The 17136-nt window shown below is 37.8% G+C and overlaps 1 protein-coding gene and 1 pseudogene across 1 annotated transcript; both read left to right on the top strand.

The window, feature by feature from the left end:
* Positions 1 to 1232: 1232 nt before the first annotated feature.
* On the top strand, positions 1233 to 5089 carry LOC140803625 (uncharacterized; annotated as a pseudogene).
* A 746-nt stretch (positions 5090 to 5835) lies between these two features.
* Positions 5836 to 16984, top strand: LOC140803982 (uncharacterized). The gene is made up of 11 exons (XM_073159828.1): positions 5836 to 5961; positions 6346 to 6838; positions 7581 to 7655; positions 8155 to 8208; positions 13939 to 14017; positions 14101 to 14228; positions 14342 to 14425; positions 14634 to 14717; positions 14934 to 15085; positions 15223 to 15373; positions 16059 to 16984. The coding sequence occupies exons 2-11, from the start codon at positions 6455 to 6457 to the stop codon at positions 16464 to 16466; spliced, it is 1599 nt and encodes a 532-aa protein (XP_073015929.1). The 5' UTR covers positions 5836 to 5961; positions 6346 to 6454; the 3' UTR covers positions 16467 to 16984.
* The last annotated feature ends 152 nt before the right edge of the window (positions 16985 to 17136 follow it).

The raw sequence follows: 17136 nt of genomic DNA, 5'->3' as shown, positions 1-17136 counted from the left end.
AACAATCTTATGGAACACTTCATCTTCTATCTCGGTTTTCTTCTTCTCAACTAATCGCCACGAGACTTCTTCCATATCTGAATTCGACGGATTACTGGAGCTCGCCATTTGACTCTTGTGACCAACTATTTAATGGTAACTTGGAAAAAATAAAAAAGATGTTGCTATATTTATAATAGCAAGGGGCTAATCACAACCGTCGAATCCTTGGATACATAGACGGTCAGGACGGACATTGGGAATTGCACCAGAAAGTTGAAAAGACGTACACGCCTATCGAAATATTGCGATAAATCATCCTCGAAAACATAAAAACGTGGGAGGTATGATTGATTGATGTACATCGCGAGTCTTCACCATACACCGACGTCTGTGTAGCTATGCTCAGTCCAGAAGGTGTATCAAAATGGCTTTCCTGACCGGGCACAAGGGACTAATCGGGACAGCGAGTAGACTCTAGCCCGACTATTTAAGGAAGGAGTGATGATACCCCAATATGTCCCGGGCAGTTGATCCCGGGAATGCTAGGGTCATGGGTCAGGCCCATGAGCGATGCCCGGGTCAGGACAGCCCATCTCTCGAGTGGTTGATTCAGGACATAGCACCAGAGTTCTGGTATGACTTCTCTTCTGACATCTCGAAGCGAGGGAGGCATTTAATGATGTTGAAATACACGCGGCCGACCTATTAACATTAATGAGTGACTGGACAGATGAGATATGACCAATACATGATTTGACACGTCAGAACAATAGGGTGTAATCAGCCGCCCTAGTATATTTAATGCGCACGTCCCAAAAAACGAGGTCATCATTATTTCCTCTACTATAAATACCAGGTTTTGCATTTATTCCTTCATTCAGATATTAATGAACATTTAACACTCATTTATTGCACACCAATATCACAGCCATCACTTGGCTACATTGGTTTCTTGTTTGAGTACCCTGCTGACTTAAGCATCGGAGTGGCCACGCCGGGGACCCCCTCCGGCGCCCATTCACGTGGTTGTTTTTCTTATTGGCAGATTTTTCAAAGGTCAACGAAGAATCTTCTTCCCAGTCCGCCGTCTTAGCTCATATTTCTTCCCGTATTCTTGATAGCTTACCTGGTAGAGTTACCGACCCGACTCCACTGTTCGACCCGGGTGGCATCACATGATAATAAAACACTCCACAGCAGTGGCGCCAAAAACTTGTTTCCATGGTTTGCTTACCTGCAAGTATACAGCAATGGCGCTCTTCATCTTCATTCCTCGCTTTTCGTTCTTCATCGCTCTCTATATCTGGCATGGTCGCGGCTTTCCTCTCTTTCCTGTGAGGCTAGGGCTTCGTCTTTTTATATCCGAGAATTCTGGTTATGCAGGTCTGCGTCGCGCACGGGTGCGAACAGAGAACGCACAGCTGCACGCATCTTTCTGTTCTGTGCATTCATCTTCTTCAGGCCGCGCAGCTGCACGTCATCAGCGCGCCTCTTCCTGTGCTACGCTGCTTCATCGTGTGCGCACGGCTGCGCAAGGAAACCGTGCGGCTGTGCACTGTGTTTTGCTTCATCTTGGGAGCTCAGGGCGCGCGGTTGCGCAAGGACATCACACAGCTGCGCACTTGTTGCTGTCATGCACCTTCATTCTTACAGCTTGGACTTGGTTTCCTTTCCTCGGCTCATCATTTCCATTCCATGGCACTCTCTTTCGGTCGCAAGTTATGTGCTATGGCTTGATTCCTGCAAACTGACATAATTACTACCAAATGCTTAAATCCGCTCAACATTTAGCCTAATCTATGTTAAATCATAGGATAATTTTAGTGCAAAAATCGCACTTATCAATCATCATCTACTTGCAGTGTTTTATCTACCCATCATAAATTCAAATTTCGGTTGAGTCGTTTATACACTTGCCACCTCTCATCTTCAAATGTTTCTATCTCCCAGACAACAGGAAAAATATAAACTTAAGATATAGATATCTAAGGTAAATTGATTTCCAGGCAAAGGAATTTTTGATTTCTGGTTTGATGTTGTAGGTATCATATATCATCGAGGAGTATCGACATGGTCGAACTCCAAATCCAGATGTCCTTTGCAATACAAGAATCAAATTTGGTCAGTAATTTAAATCCTCAGCAGATATTCTCTTCGGCCGTATTGTGTAAGTCATATATTTGCTGTCTGTTTTTTGGTGATAGGTGCATTTGTGGATGCCATTGGTGGCAGGAAATTTGACTTTGTTGCTCTGGACACTATGCAAAGGTTGTCCATCCAGATAGTGGTAGTAAAGACGAGCCTTGTACTTTGGAACTGTCAAAAGATATGGTACATAAGCAGCATCATTTTTTCTTTCTTATGTTTCTGACATTTTGAATATTATTTTCATATTCTCATTGCTGTTTGAATGACCATGAAACCACCCGATTATGATGTTTCAGGTCAAGGATCAAACTTATTTTCTTTCTCACCTTTCTCAGTCCCAGCTTAAAGGACTCATTTTCCCTCTTGGTTGTATTTCAAAGGTCAGCTGGGGATTTTTATGAATAATTTAATGCAAGAGCAAGCTGGTGCATTTTTTTGCCAGCAACTGTCTATCCTTCTCCATGTTTGTTGGAAAATATGATATAAGGGATATTAGTGTCTATGGATCAGATTTCTTATGATTCCTTCAATTGCTTTAGTATAGATGTATATTCAGGTCTTAAATTCATTTCAATGTCAATTTTTCAGGAAGAAGTCCGCAGACTCGCCAAAATGTTTGAATTACCAAATCAAGATAGAAAGGATTCACAGGGGATATGCTTTCTTGGAAAGGTTTGTTTTGCCACCACCCAACATGGCAGTGAATGATGATATGTAAAATAGCTTCAGAACCGATGGGGCTTTAAATTGTCTGAGCCTTAACCATTTAACTCATCAAACTCTGACAAAACTTCTTGCTATATTTCTATATATCAGACTTGCTGTTCTGACTCTTTTGACGGTGTTTGATTTCTGCCATCTAAATATTCATCTGTGTTTTGGTTACAGATAAAGTTTAGTGAATTTGTTGCTAGGCATATAGGGGAAGAAGAAGGTGTGATATTGGAAGCTGAGACAGGAGATTTCCTTGGGAAACACCGAGGCTTTTGGTTCTACACAATTGGCCAACGTCAAGGATTAGGACTTCCTGGTGGACCTTGGTATAACTTTTCTGTGATATTTTACTACTTTCATGTCCTAGATTAGTGCTGTATTGTGCTTACATTGTAACACCAGCACAACATATTCCTTTCACGTAAAGTTAGTAGGTCTGAAAATTGGTTTGGTTATTATATAGGTATGTTGTGGAGAAAGACATAAAAAATAATGTGGTATTTGTGTCGAGAAACTACTTTTCAGCTGACAAAAGAAGGCGCATATTTCGTGTAGGATCCTTGAGATGGTTCAATGGTTCTCCTTCAAGGCAGATCCCTCAACTCAGATGCAAGGTACAATGTTCTGTCAGTTTTTTGGACATTTTATCTGCATTATGTTCTCAGTCCCCTTCATAGAACATCAAAGATCAGTCACTAGTGTTGTGTGTCAATGTTTTATGAACAGGACTACTTTTTAAGGATTAACAGAGATCGTGTGGAGTTATAAAATATAATCCAAAATATAAATGCCGTTGATTTTTCTCATAATCCAATGATGTTAGAATCATTTAATTAATATTGTTTTCAGAAAACTATTAACTGATAAGGACCTTGTCGGATTATATAATAAAAAACTATTATTTGATTATTTCGATCATTATAAGATTTTATTTTTTAAATTTTGTGTTTAATTTTTTGATGTGATCTAGTAAGTAGGCCAGTTTTATGAAAGCTATGTGTAATTTAGTTCAGTATTAAAATAATTAAGTGAACTATTATCAAATCCCGTAATGTTATTTTCTTAATTCTTTTTGTTGGCCAACTAGTTGCCACTGGCCTCATGATTTTCTTAGCTTGAAGTTGATTATTGTGTATATTCCGTTACATGTGCGGAGTGGTGGCCGCGCACTAGTCCATGACAATTTATTCTTTTAGAGTGGCTGTTTTCAATACATGAGTTTTTTTGTGACAAGCTTGGGACTATATTTTCTAATTGATGAGATATCATCGCAGCCAGTTGACTTTTGAACCATTTCAGGTCCGACATGGTCCTGGTTTTTACAATTGTGATCTGGCAATAGAAATTGATAAAAATGGCCATGAAATTGCAATAGTCAAATTATCTGAAGATGATCAAGGTCTGGCTGCTGGGCAATTCACCGCCTTTTACCAAGGTTCAACCTGCATCGGATCTGGTGTGATTTTGGACTCATGGGACGACCAAGGCTTTCCTGTTTGTGCTAGAGCACTTGAGATTTCTAGAATGAAAGACAAATCAAAACTTGGGAAACCTGTCAAGATTAAAGTGAAAGGAACAGAGAGCATGGACGAGGAATCTCTGCAGAAAGAACGCGTGAAGCTTAATGTTATATCACACCATACTGAGACTGCGGTCTCCAGTGAAGGCATGGTGTCTCAAAGCTCAAGAAAGTCATTTATCTTCTAAAATGGTTGCGACAGCTTGAGGACAACATATTTAGGGCATCAAGGAATCATCAAGTTGATTTGGTTTGAATACGAATGAGGTTTGTGCTGGTAGCAAGTGACAAGTGTCAATATGGTTGTTTCTTTCGTGAAATGCAATGCGCTAGATTAAACATGCCAACTTGGAGCAACACCTGGAGAAATCTGAGATCGATGACCCCGTAATAGCTGACGGACAGTTTTGATACAATCTCGGTTAGGCCTCATGTGGTATGTATGGATTGTGATGGTTTAAAAACAGCTAGGCGTATTTGTTTTTGTTTCTGGAGCCTTGGACAGGAAACTTGGAGAAAAAGAAATGTGACACTTTAATAATAATACCCCAAGAATGATGACGGGAAAGCCGAACAAAGGACTTTTGGCGCTTAAGAATACTAATGTGATTGTGGAAGCATTTCGTAGGTATGATTTACTTTTAACGGGGCAAATGCAATGTAATATTATACTGATACCAAACAATTTATTATTAAAAAATAATCAGTCTATTCCAACTAAGTAAACTTATTTAGAATACCTTTATATCAGTGGATATTTCGAGTTTGACACTAAACCACCAACGTATATAATCCAATCAACACTTGTTTCGGTTTTTGTTCAAATGAAACCCAATTGCTTTGATACGATTCCATCTTCGGCCCTATTGATTTCAATTCTGGTTTGATTGCGGTACCAATGTATTTGGATTAAAATTTTTTCCTCTTAATTTAAAAAAGTCGAGATAAAAATGATAGCACAGCTCATAAGATAATTGAACTAATAACAGTTTTGTTATGAAATTTTATAAATATTGAACTTTATCCAAAGATAATAAAATTTGGAAGTAATTCTACTTTATATAAATTAAATAGACCGGTCGAACAGATCTATCTAGAATACAAAATCGTATTTTAAAGATTAAATTAATATTTTTTCATCAGTCGAGTCAAAAAACATATCCATGTCATAAATTGATCCATGAGACTATCACAAAATTTTTTTGTGAATTAAATTATACAACTCTATGATCTTTTAATAGTAGGTTTCTTGTTAGATGATATCACAAATCTATTACCGTGTGACGGATCAATATGATCCATATTTAAATTAAAAGAAATATTTTATCTTAAACTATAATATTTTTCATGAATCAGATCGGAATCCGTCACACAAAATAGATCCGCGAGATCGTTACACATAAATTTTGGGTTATTTTAAAATTTAATATTAAATTAGACAAGTTGGTTCCAGTGGGAAGTTGGATATGTAATTATTGGGAGGCGAGGAAATCACGGAAAAAGGTGGAGTTCCCGGAGCCGCCTTGGGGGAAAAAGAGGGCTAGGACTGCAAGGGAAAAGCTAATTTCGAGCGATATGTGGGCTGCTCATATTGAAAGGTACGTAACATTTTTTTTATTAACTGTAAAAATTTTGAAATTTACTTGCTATGGTATTCATTTATGATGTTTGGGGGTTGAGTAGTTTGTGGAAAGATGTGGACGGTAATTATTGGTTCCGGGCATGGTGGTATGTTATTCCAGAAGAGACATCCGCAGGAAGACGTCGTCATAATTTGAGGAGGGAGCTCTATTTGACTGATGTATAATTGTAATATTTTTTCCCTACAATAAAGATTTGTGGTAGCTATATGGACATAAATTATATTAGATGAATCATATAAATCTTCGTGTTTTTGTTGATTACTTTATTCCGTAATTTTTGATATTATCATTATCGTTATCATCATTGTTTTGATGTAATTATCCAACAATTTTATACAGGTTGTTGAAGTAAATGCGACTTTTTTTTGTCTCATGTGAGTGCGATGCAACTTTATTCACGGTTCGTAATAGTTAAGCCTGGACCTAAACCTTGAATGGAACATCAAACATGCTCTTGAGAAGCACACTCCCCTCCGCTCTCTACTCCCTTCCACCTAAGCCATACCGCCGCCGTATATCCATGTCCACCGCTGCTTTTATCCGGCTAATTGTTTCTCTCACTGCTCAGAAATCTCCACCTCTCTACGCGACACTTAGGCCGCTCTCTTCTTTATCCTCCAGCTCAGAATCTTTGTCTTCATCGCTAATTGCTCCCTGTGCCTGGAATCCTACGACGATTGTCCCCGGATGCCTGTCGTGTTCCTTACCCGACAAGAAACCGCTCAATGTGGCCTTACTTCTCAGTGGGGGCGTCGACAGTAGCGTCGCCCTCCGCCTTCTCCACGCCGCCGGTCATTCCTGCACGGCTTTCTATCTTAAAATTTGGTTCCAGGTGTTCTCTCTCTCTTTTTTTATGCTTTATTTAAGGTGGTCTTGTGTCTTGGTGGGTCAGCTAGTTCAGTATTGTGGTAATTGATATGGTGTGAGGCATTGTAACTATATTGTTAAGGTATTGTAATATTTAAGAGGGGTGATCCAATTATCTATCCCTTGGTTGTTCGTGAAAATAGTTATAGGTTGCATTTGGTTCTATAATAACAAATTTATTGGTTTGTTTTGGACGAGAATTGATTTCAAATACTCAGAGTCACTGCCGTGGATTTCAAAATATAGGTTCTTTCTCAAATTCAAATCATTCAATCCAAATGCAACCATAATAAGTTTTCCATGTATACAAGTGTCTAAGTATAGACTCAACTGCAAAAAGAGAGAGATTGTGTATAAAACCTGCTGATAATAAGCAGTTCTCTTATACAGAAGCTTGACTGAAACCTGTTATGAGTTTTAGTGTTACTGCTGCTCAGTTGTGTTATATCTGTTAAAGTAAACAAATTCATTATTTTACCATATGTAAATGATATGCCTGTGTATTGTTGGTCGGTCAAGAATGATTGAATCTCTTGATGGTCTCATACATCTGAAGGACGAACAGGGTTTTTCTGAGAGGAAGAAACTGTCTAAATTTTACATCAGAACTTTTAATGCAGAGAAAAGCATGGAATCATAATTTTCTTTTGGGCTCGATATTCAACACTGTAAACTCTAATTATCTTGTGATCACTACATTATTGTAGGAAGACTTTGAGAACTTTTGGTCTGAATGCCCATGGGAAGAAGATTTAAAGTATGCAAAATCTGTTTGTCATCAGGTTATACCTTTTCCATTTGTGAATTTGTGCATCTTCAGAATTTTCCCAAGTTTCCAACGAAATGAAGTTGTCCTTCGCATGCTACTGGAAAATAAATTTGTTCATCTTTGAATACTCTGCTTGTGGCTACAATTTATGAAATTTGACCATTCTTGAATGGTTCCTTGTTTGTAGTGGGATGTATTATATCAACAACATGAACAATTCAATATGCTACTTGACCTAGAAAATGTATAACTATATTAATAAGAAATGATGGAATAACTTTTCAATGGTTATCAAATAAGTTCATTATGCTAAATGTGAACCGTGGTGTTGAAACTGAAGTATCCCATTGGGGCCCAAAAAGTCACATTTGGTCATCCTTTGGTCGGTTATCAATCAATGCCAACAAATCCCATCAGTGTTTGTGCTACTATTGATATAGTTTGAGGTCGATTGTTTCAACTCAGTTTTTAATTTAGAATGACACCAATTTTAATCATTTAGTTTATTGCAGGTTGATGTTCCTCTTGAAATTGTGCATTTGACAGATGAATACTGGAGTCATGTGGTAACTATTTGCTCGCTTTCACCAGCTCAACTGATTGTCATGATAAATATTTCCTGAGATTCTAAACACTTCAATCTTGATTTTGATTACATTTTTGGCCTTGCCATCCACTTTTAAAGTCTTTTTAACCATCGAACTGAGGCATACCCAAAACACAGCTGATCCTTTTGTTCAGCTTGGTGCTGGTTGAAGGAAGCTGGAAGGGAAAAAATAAAATTAGAGAATCTGTTACAGAACAAATGCAATATTTTACACTTTGCACTTCTCATTATTCTACCTGCCGCTCATCAAATTGGTTTGCTTGTCTTCTCCTTTGACTGGTGAGATTTCTGACTTTACCGGGTTGTCTGGTACGTGTTCGTGTTTGAAACAACAGCCTCATAGGTTTCCAATTCCAAATGTTTATGCTTAGTTGTGCTTTCAAACTAGTTCTTGTGCCTGCCTTTATCCATGGATGTAATAAGACCTTAACTTGCAAACCATATAAATGAAATATGTCATTTATCTAGTCATTTCTCTTCAAAGTGATTGTTACTGTACCAGGTGCAGTATACGCCGATGAAACTAGGATTGATCATTGTTGCCATGTTTTGCTTACCCGCAAGTGTACTGTGTCAAGTTTTAGTAATGGATCTAGTACACATATCGTTCCCACAGAAAGTGATATTTAAAATTATATTAAGTATCGTAATTAGAATAACCGCACTTTATTTAAAGAATTCAATAAGGATATGATTTAATTGTTAACTAACAAATAAAATAAAGTCGAGCACACCAAACGCTGAGAAATCCACAAGAGAAAGAATCTAGAGGTGCGATTTCACTTAGTTTCCGCTCTAGTTAATTATTATTGACATCTATAATCATAAATTCAACCCGTTTATTAAACAAGAATTCTCAATTCTTCCTACTTCTTTTCCCAAGTGATAAATAGATATTAATCATCTGATATCAATTTCAATATCCCTATTTTGAATCAAATAATTTAAACTGCACAATAATTCTTTCAATGGAGTTATAGGCCGCCCGACTTTATAAACACCAACGATGTATTTTCCTATGGTCTTGTTCAAAATCTTCTCTTAGAGTGATATACTTCAAATAAATATCACAATTCAATGAGTGATCAAGTAATTGAACGCAGTTAACTCAAGAAAACACAAACCAAGAAGTGAATTAAATATATAAATCAACGATTAAAAAATATAGCCTCGATGACGTCTCCTAGATAATTAAATTAGTTTACGACGCAATAACAACGATAATAGACCATGTTTCTCAATATCAACTACTCAAATATAAAACTAAGAGGAAAAGAAGGTTAAAGATCAAATCCGAATTTGCGACTCCGTCCTCGGAAGATGCGTTCTTCGTCTTCGTTCCTCACGTTTCTCGCTCTCTGTATTTGGTGTGGTCGTTCTCCTCTCTTTCTTGTGTGAGGCTAGGGCTTCGTTTTTTTATATCCATGAAAAGCTCGCAAAATTCGAGAATTTTGGTTTTGCAGGTCTCCGTCGCGTGGGTGTGAATGGAGAATGCGCAGTTGCACTCATCTTTCTATTATGTGCATGCATCTTCTTCGAGCCGCGCAGCTGCGCGTCAATGCTGTGCTGGTGTGTGCCTCTTCCTGTGCTGGTTGCTTCATCGTGTGCACACGGGTGCACGAGGAAACCAAGCGGCTGCGCTTTGTGTTTTACATCGTCTTGGGAGCTTAGGCACACGTTTGTGCAAGGATTTTGGCATAAAGTGCACCATTGCGGACATAAAGCACAGCTTGGCCATCTTCTTTGCACTGAGTTTGACACAGGCAGTTTGCCCAAGGCCACAATCCAATTTCTTTCACACCCAGATGAACTTGTAGTTAGTGAAAGAATCCTCAATGTCACTCTTAGCAAGTTGGGTGTGTGAGCACAGTAGGTACTCTACCATGTACATGGATAAAATGTATCGTCATTTTTTTCACATGCTTTTGCAGCCAATGTTTTCCCAAATAAGCTAGTCTTATCTCTATATTTTGCAAATTCCTCGTTAGTAATTGTATTTTGCAGTTCAAACTCACCGGCATGCAAAACTTCCATGCATTCAAAAATCCCTGCCGCAACCTCTCCATAAAGAGCAATAGAAATATCTTTGTAGTAGAAGTAGGGATTCAACAAAAAGGCTGTGGTATGCAATAATGTATCAAGTCTATCCTTCGTTTTTGACTCAATAATTACTATGATAGGTTGATAATTTGATTCGACATAGTTCAGGGCCACCTTGATATCTTCTTTAGCTTGAAGAAGCTCCCCATATAGAAATCCCATGGATGTCTTTCTATCTCCGTCAACCAATCGGAGAACTCTTACCAAAGGAGCAAATATTTTCAAACAAAGTGTCACACCATTCCAAAAACTCATGCTCCTTACAGTAGAGTAAGCCAATTTCTCTTTCTTTGTCTTTGACCATTTACAGTTCTCCCACATATCACTTGTAAACATGACCCTTAAACAAGATTTTTTCTCATTCAAACTTTGCAATGTGAGGAAGTTTGATGCAAACCTGGTAACTCCTGGCCGGACTATGTCTCTTTTCTTCGTAAAACTTCTCATCAATGACTAAGTCTTATGGTGAGCAAATGAAAATTGTAAAAGACTTGGCTTGGTCGATAATCTTTTTAAATCTTGGAAGCTTGCCAATACTTTCAAGAATGAGATTAACAATATGAGTTGCACATGAAATCCAAAAAATCCCAGTTCGCTTTTCTTTCATCAATTTAGCCGCATCCATATTGTTGGTGGCATTGTCTGTTACGATCTGAACAACATTCTTAGCTCCTACTTGTTCAACACACTTGTCAACATACTCAAAAATAAGTCCAGCTGTATGTGCCTCGTCTGAAGACTCTTTAGACCCTAAAAATACAGTACCTTCCTTGCAATTAACACACAAATTTAATATGTTTTTTCTTTTTCTATCACTCCATGCATCTGGCATAATCGAACACCCATTTTTTGCCCATTCTTATTCGTGCTTCTTCAACAGTTATTTTTTTAAATGGGTTTCAGATTATTAAATTTTAGAAGCCCAATTTTTGTTATTAAAAAAATCAGGCCCACCTAGGCATCCAGCCTCTGCCTAGGTACGCCCAGGCCCGCCTAGTGCCTGGGCTGGCCGCCTAGCACCTTATTGGTGTGGCTGGCCTCCGCCTAGTGCCTAGGCGGCCGCCAAGGCCGCAATCTAGAACATTGGCTACGACTCATGGCCACAATAAAGGATGGACGTTAAAAAAAAAGAGAGAAAATGAACAGATTTTTGTTTAGTTCACTACTTCAGCTTTCGATTCTATCTTTTTATCGAATTATTATTATCTTTGACTCCAAGAATTTCTTCACTTCATCAAAATCTTAAATCATACACTTTTTTCTCCCTAATTTTTTTTTATCCCCTTCAATTCTTTCAATATTTACTTGACCTCCCAAAAATTTCATTTCATGTCAACATCTAGGATTTATTGTCGTCTTCAAAGCACAAGAGACTTATTTTGCTCAAGTTTTCGGTAGGATTTAGTGTATAGGGGTAATTTTGATGCAGTTGGTTGGTTCGAAAGGTTCAAACAGATCCAAAGATTGCCTAAATTATCCTTAAGTCACACAATATCCGTATTTTGCCTTGAAGAATGCCAAACGAAGTTCTGCTACGGACTGACCAAGTGCACACAAAAAAAAAAATTGAATGGCTTGTTTAGAATGAATTCTAGAATACACATCTCATGTATTTTTTTCATCTAGGCTCAACAGGTGTCAAGTTATAGCATATAAGCAATAAAACAGGCCCAAATAAATTTAATGACTGCCTAGATCACGTCTGTGCTTGTAACACACATCTCAATACGCCAAAAGTCTCAAAATTAGGTCATCCATTTAGTATCATCACACATGCAATATATGTTCTCTCCTTATCGAGAGTATCAATGATCCTAACAATAGTGCATAAATTGATAGGAACTCTTAAACAATTGTAACAATGCACGCAGACTCAATAAATTGATTTAAAGCCGAATTTTCGCAATTATTCTCATTGTTGTACGACCAAATTTTTTTCACAAATTGAAACATTAAAATTCCACAATTTTTAAACTACTCCCCATACTTAAAACATGAATGACCCTCAATGTATTGAAAAATCATAATTCATTGCTCTCATAATCTTTTTCCATGGGGTTCTGTTCAACTCCTAACTTTCATCTGCCGCTCTTACAGAAATTGATAATATCGTAGTTTATTGACTTGAAAACATGTAATTGACTAAATAAAGTAATTGTTTTTATAAAATTGAAAATCTAACAAAAATTACAGGAAAAAATAAAATAAAATTAGTGGGTTGCCTTACACATAGCGCTTTTTTTAAAGTCGTTGGCCTGACTATCCCTTTATATTAAAGGTGGATCATGTTGTGTCATGGTGTAACCTCCTGCCATACCACGACTATCTCCTTCATTCCTCCTGCCCTTCCACGACTATCTCCTTCATTATTTCCATCGCTATGAGTTCAATTCTTTTTATATCATCAATGTTCCATCCCATAGCATGAATGTATTCACGTAACAAACGTGCTGCCCTGGTTTTCTCCTTAACTGCCAATGATAATAACCAAGTTAGGGGTATGCATGAATCATCTAGCACAATATTCTTTAGTACTTTCGGGCTTATTTTCGGGTATGCATGATAATAAAACCAACCATCTCATAGCATGAATGTATTCACGCAACTCATGTGCTACCCTGTTTTTCTCGTTAACTGCCAATGATAATAACCAAGTTAAGGCTATGCATGAATCATGTAGCACAGTATCCTTTAGTACTTTCGGGCATATTTTCGGGTATGCATGATAATAAAACACTCCACAGCAGTGGCGCCAAAAACTTGTTTCCATGGTTTGCTTACCTGCAAGTATACAGCAATGGCGCTCTTCATCTTCATTCCTCGCTTTTTGTTCTTCATCGCTCTCTATATCTGGCATGGTCGCGGCTTTCCTCTCTTTCCTGTGAGGCTAGGGCTTCGTCTTTTTATATCCGAGAATTCTGGTTATGCAGGTCTGCGTCGCGCACGGGTGCAAACAGAGAACGCACAGCTGCACGCATCTTTCTGTTCTGTGCATTCATCTTCTTCAGGCCGCGCAGCTGCACGTCATCAGCGCGCCTCTTCCTGTGCTACGCTGCTTCATCGTGTGCGCACGGCTGCGCAAGGAAACCGTGCGGCTGTGCACTGTGTTTTGCTTCATCTTGGGAGCTCAGGGCGCGCGGTTGCGCAAGGACATCACACAGCTGCGCACTTGTTGCTGTCATGCACCTTCATTCTTACAGCTTGGACTTGGTTTCCTTTCCTCGGCTCATCATTTCCATTCCATGGCACTCTCTTTCGGTCGCAAGTTATGTGCTATGGCTTGATTCCTGCAAACTGACATAATTACTACCAAATGCTTAAATCCGCTCAACATCTAGCCTAATCTATGTTAAATCATAGGATAATTTTAGTGCAAAAATCGCACTTATCAATCATCATCTACTTGCAGTGTTTTATCTACCCATCATAAATTCAAATTTCGGTTGAGTCGTTTATACACTTGCCACCTCTCATCTTCAAATGTTTCTATCTCCCAGACAACAGGAAAAATATAAACTTAAGATATAGATATCTAAGGTAAATTGATTTCCAGGCAAAGGAATTTTTGATTTCTGGTTTGATGTTGTAGGTATCATATATCATCGAGGAGTATCGACATGGTCGAACTCCAAATCCAGATGTCCTTTGCAATACAAGAATCAAATTTGGTCAGTAATTTAAATCCTCAGCAGATATTCTCTTCGGCCGTATTGTGTAAGTCATATATTTGCTGTCTGTTTTTTGGTGATAGGTGCATTTGTGGATGCCATTGGTGGCAGGAAATTTGACTTTGTTGCCTCTGGACACTATGCAAAGGTTGTCCATCCAGATAGTGGTAGTAAAGACGAGCCTTGTACTTTGGAACTGTCAAAAGATATGGTACATAAGCAGCATCATTTTTTCTTTCTTATGTTTCTGACATTTTGAATATTATTTTCATATTCTCATTGCTGTTTGAATGACCATGAAACCACCCGATTATGATGTTTCAGGTCAAGGATCAAACTTATTTTCTTTCTCACCTTTCTCAGTCCCAGCTTAAAGGACTCATTTTCCCTCTTGGTTGTATTTCAAAGGTCAGCTGGGGATTTTTATGAATAATTTAATGCAAGAGCAAGCTGGTGCATTTTTTTGCCAGCAACTGTCTATCCTTCTCCATGTTTGTTGGAAAATATGATATAAGGGATATTAGTGTCTATGGATCAGATTTCTTATGATTCCTTCAATTGCTTTAGTATAGATGTATATTCAGGTCTTAAATTCATTTCAATGTCAATTTTTCAGGAAGAAGTCCGCAGACTCGCCAAAATGTTTGAATTACCAAATCAAGATAGAAAGGATTCACAGGGGATATGCTTTCTTGGAAAGGTTTGTTTTGCCACCACCCAACATGGCAGTGAATGATGATATGTAAAATAGCTTCAGAACCGATGGGGCTTTAAATTGTCTGAGCCTTAACCATTTAACTCATCAAACTCTGACAAAACTTCTTGCTATATTTCTATATATCAGACTTGCTGTTCTGACTCTTTTGACGGTGTTTGATTTCTGCCATCTAAATATTCATCTGTGTTTTGGTTACAGATAAAGTTTAGTGAATTTGTTGCTAGGCATATAGGGGAAGAAGAAGGTGTGATATTGGAAGCTGAGACAGGAGATTTCCTTGGGAAACACCGAGGCTTTTGGTTCTACACAATTGGCCAACGTCAAGGATTAGGACTTCCTGGTGGACCTTGGTATAACTTTTCTGTGATATTTTACTACTTTCATGTCCTAGATTAGTGCTGTATTGTGCTTACATTGTAACACCAGCACAACATATTCCTTTCACGTAAAGTTAGTAGGTCTGAAAATTGGTTTGGTTATTATATAGGTATGTTGTGGAGAAAGACATAAAAAATAATGTGGTATTTGTGTCGAGAAACTACTTTTCAGCTGACAAAAGAAGGCGCATATTTCGTGTAGGATCCTTGAGATGGTTCAATGGTTCTCCTTCAAGGCAGATCCCTCAACTCAGATGCAAGGTACAATGTTCTGTCAGTTTTTTGGACATTTTATCTGCATTATGTTCTCAGTCCCCTTCATAGAACATCAAAGATCAGTCACTAGTGTTGTGTGTCAATGTTTTATGAACAGGACTACTTTTTAAGGATTAACAGAGATCGTGTGGAGTTATAAAATATAATCCAAAATATAAATGCCGTTGATTTTTCTCATAATCCCATGATGTTAGAATCATTTAATTAATATTGTTTTCAGAAAACTATTAACTGATAAGGACCTTGTCGGATTATATAATAAAAAACTATTATTTGATTATTTCGATCATTATAAGATTTTATTTTTTAAATTTTGTGTTTAATTTTTTGATGTGATCTAGTAAGTAGGCCAGTTTTATGAAAGCTATGTGTAATTTAGTTCAGTATTAAAATAATTAAGTGAACTATTATCAAATCCCTTAATGTTATTTTCTTAATTCTTTTTGTTGGCCAACTAGTTGCCACTGGCCTCATGATTTTCTTAGCTTGAAGTTGATTATTGTGTATATTCCGTTACATGTGCGGAGTGGTGGCCGCGCACTAGTCCATGACAATTTATTCTTTTAGAGTGGCTGTTTTCAATACATGAGTTTTTTTGTGACAAGCTTGGGACTATATTTTCTAATTGATGAGATATCATCGCAGCCAGTTGACTTTTGAACCATTTCAGGTCCGACATGGTCCTGGTTTTTACAATTGTGATCTGGCAATAGAAATTGATAAAAATGGCCATGAAATTGCAATAGTCAAATTATCTGAAGATGATCAAGGTCTGGCTGCTGGGCAATTCACCGCCTTTTACCAAGGTTCAACCTGCATCGGATCTGGTGTGATTTTGGACTCATGGGACGACCAAGGCTTTCCTGTTTGTGCTAGAGCACTTGAGATTTCTAGAATGAAAGACAAATCAAAACTTGGGAAACCTGTCAAGATTAAAGTGAAAGGAACAGAGAGCATGGACGAGGAATCTCTGCAGAAAGAACGCGTGAAGCTTAATGTTATATCACACCATACTGAGACTGCGGTCTCCAGTGAAGGCATGGTGTCTCAAAGCTCAAGAAAGTCATTTATCTTCTAAAATGGTTGCGACAGCTTGAGGACAACATATTTAGGGCATCAAGGAATCATCAAGTTGATTTGGTTTGAATACGAATGAGGTTTGTGCTGGTAGCAAGTGACAAGTGTCAATATGGTTGTTTCTTTCGTGAAATGCAATGCGCTAGATTAAACATGCCAACTTGGAGCAACACCTGGAGAAATCTGAGATCGATGACCCCGTAATAGCTGACGGACAGTTTTGATACAATCTCGGTTAGGCCTCATGTGGTATGTATGGATTGTGATGGTTTAAAAACAGCTAGGCGTATTTGTTTTTGTTTCTGGAGCCTTGACAGGAAACTTGGAGAAAAAGAAATGTGACACGTTAATAATAATACCCCAAGAATGATGACGGGAAAGCCGAACAAAGGACTTTTGGCGCTTAAGAATACTAATGTGATTGTGGAAGCATTTCGTAGGTATGATTTACTTTTAACGGGGCAAATGCAATGTAATATTATACTGATACCAAACAATTTATTATTAAAAAATAATCAGTCTATTCCAACTAAGTAAACTTATTTAGAATACCTTTATATCAGTGGATATTTCGAGTTTGACACTAAACCACCAACGTATATAATCCAATCAACACTTGTTTCGGTTTTTGTTCAAATGAAACCCAATTGCTTTGATACGATTCCATCTTC

Source organism: Primulina eburnea, chromosome 10, assembly GCF_022965805.1.
Source record: "Primulina eburnea isolate SZY01 chromosome 10, ASM2296580v1, whole genome shotgun sequence".
Classification (NCBI taxonomy): domain Eukaryota; kingdom Viridiplantae; phylum Streptophyta; class Magnoliopsida; order Lamiales; family Gesneriaceae; genus Primulina; species Primulina eburnea.
Note: the sequence above shows the minus strand (reverse complement) of the source record. Positions and strands in the feature narration are given on the sequence as shown.

Coding starts and splice junctions, on each gene's coding strand:
- LOC140803982 (XM_073159828.1), top strand. CDS start 6,455: ATGCTCTTGAGAAGCACACTCCCCTCCGCTCTCTACTCCCTTCCACCT. Junction 7,656..8,154: donor CAAAATCTGTTTGTCATCAG/GTTATACCTTTT, acceptor AGTTTATTGCAG/GTTGATGTTCCTCTTGAAAT. Junction 15,086..15,222: donor GGACTTCCTGGTGGACCTTG/GTATAACTTTTC, acceptor GTTATTATATAG/GTATGTTGTGGAGAAAGACA.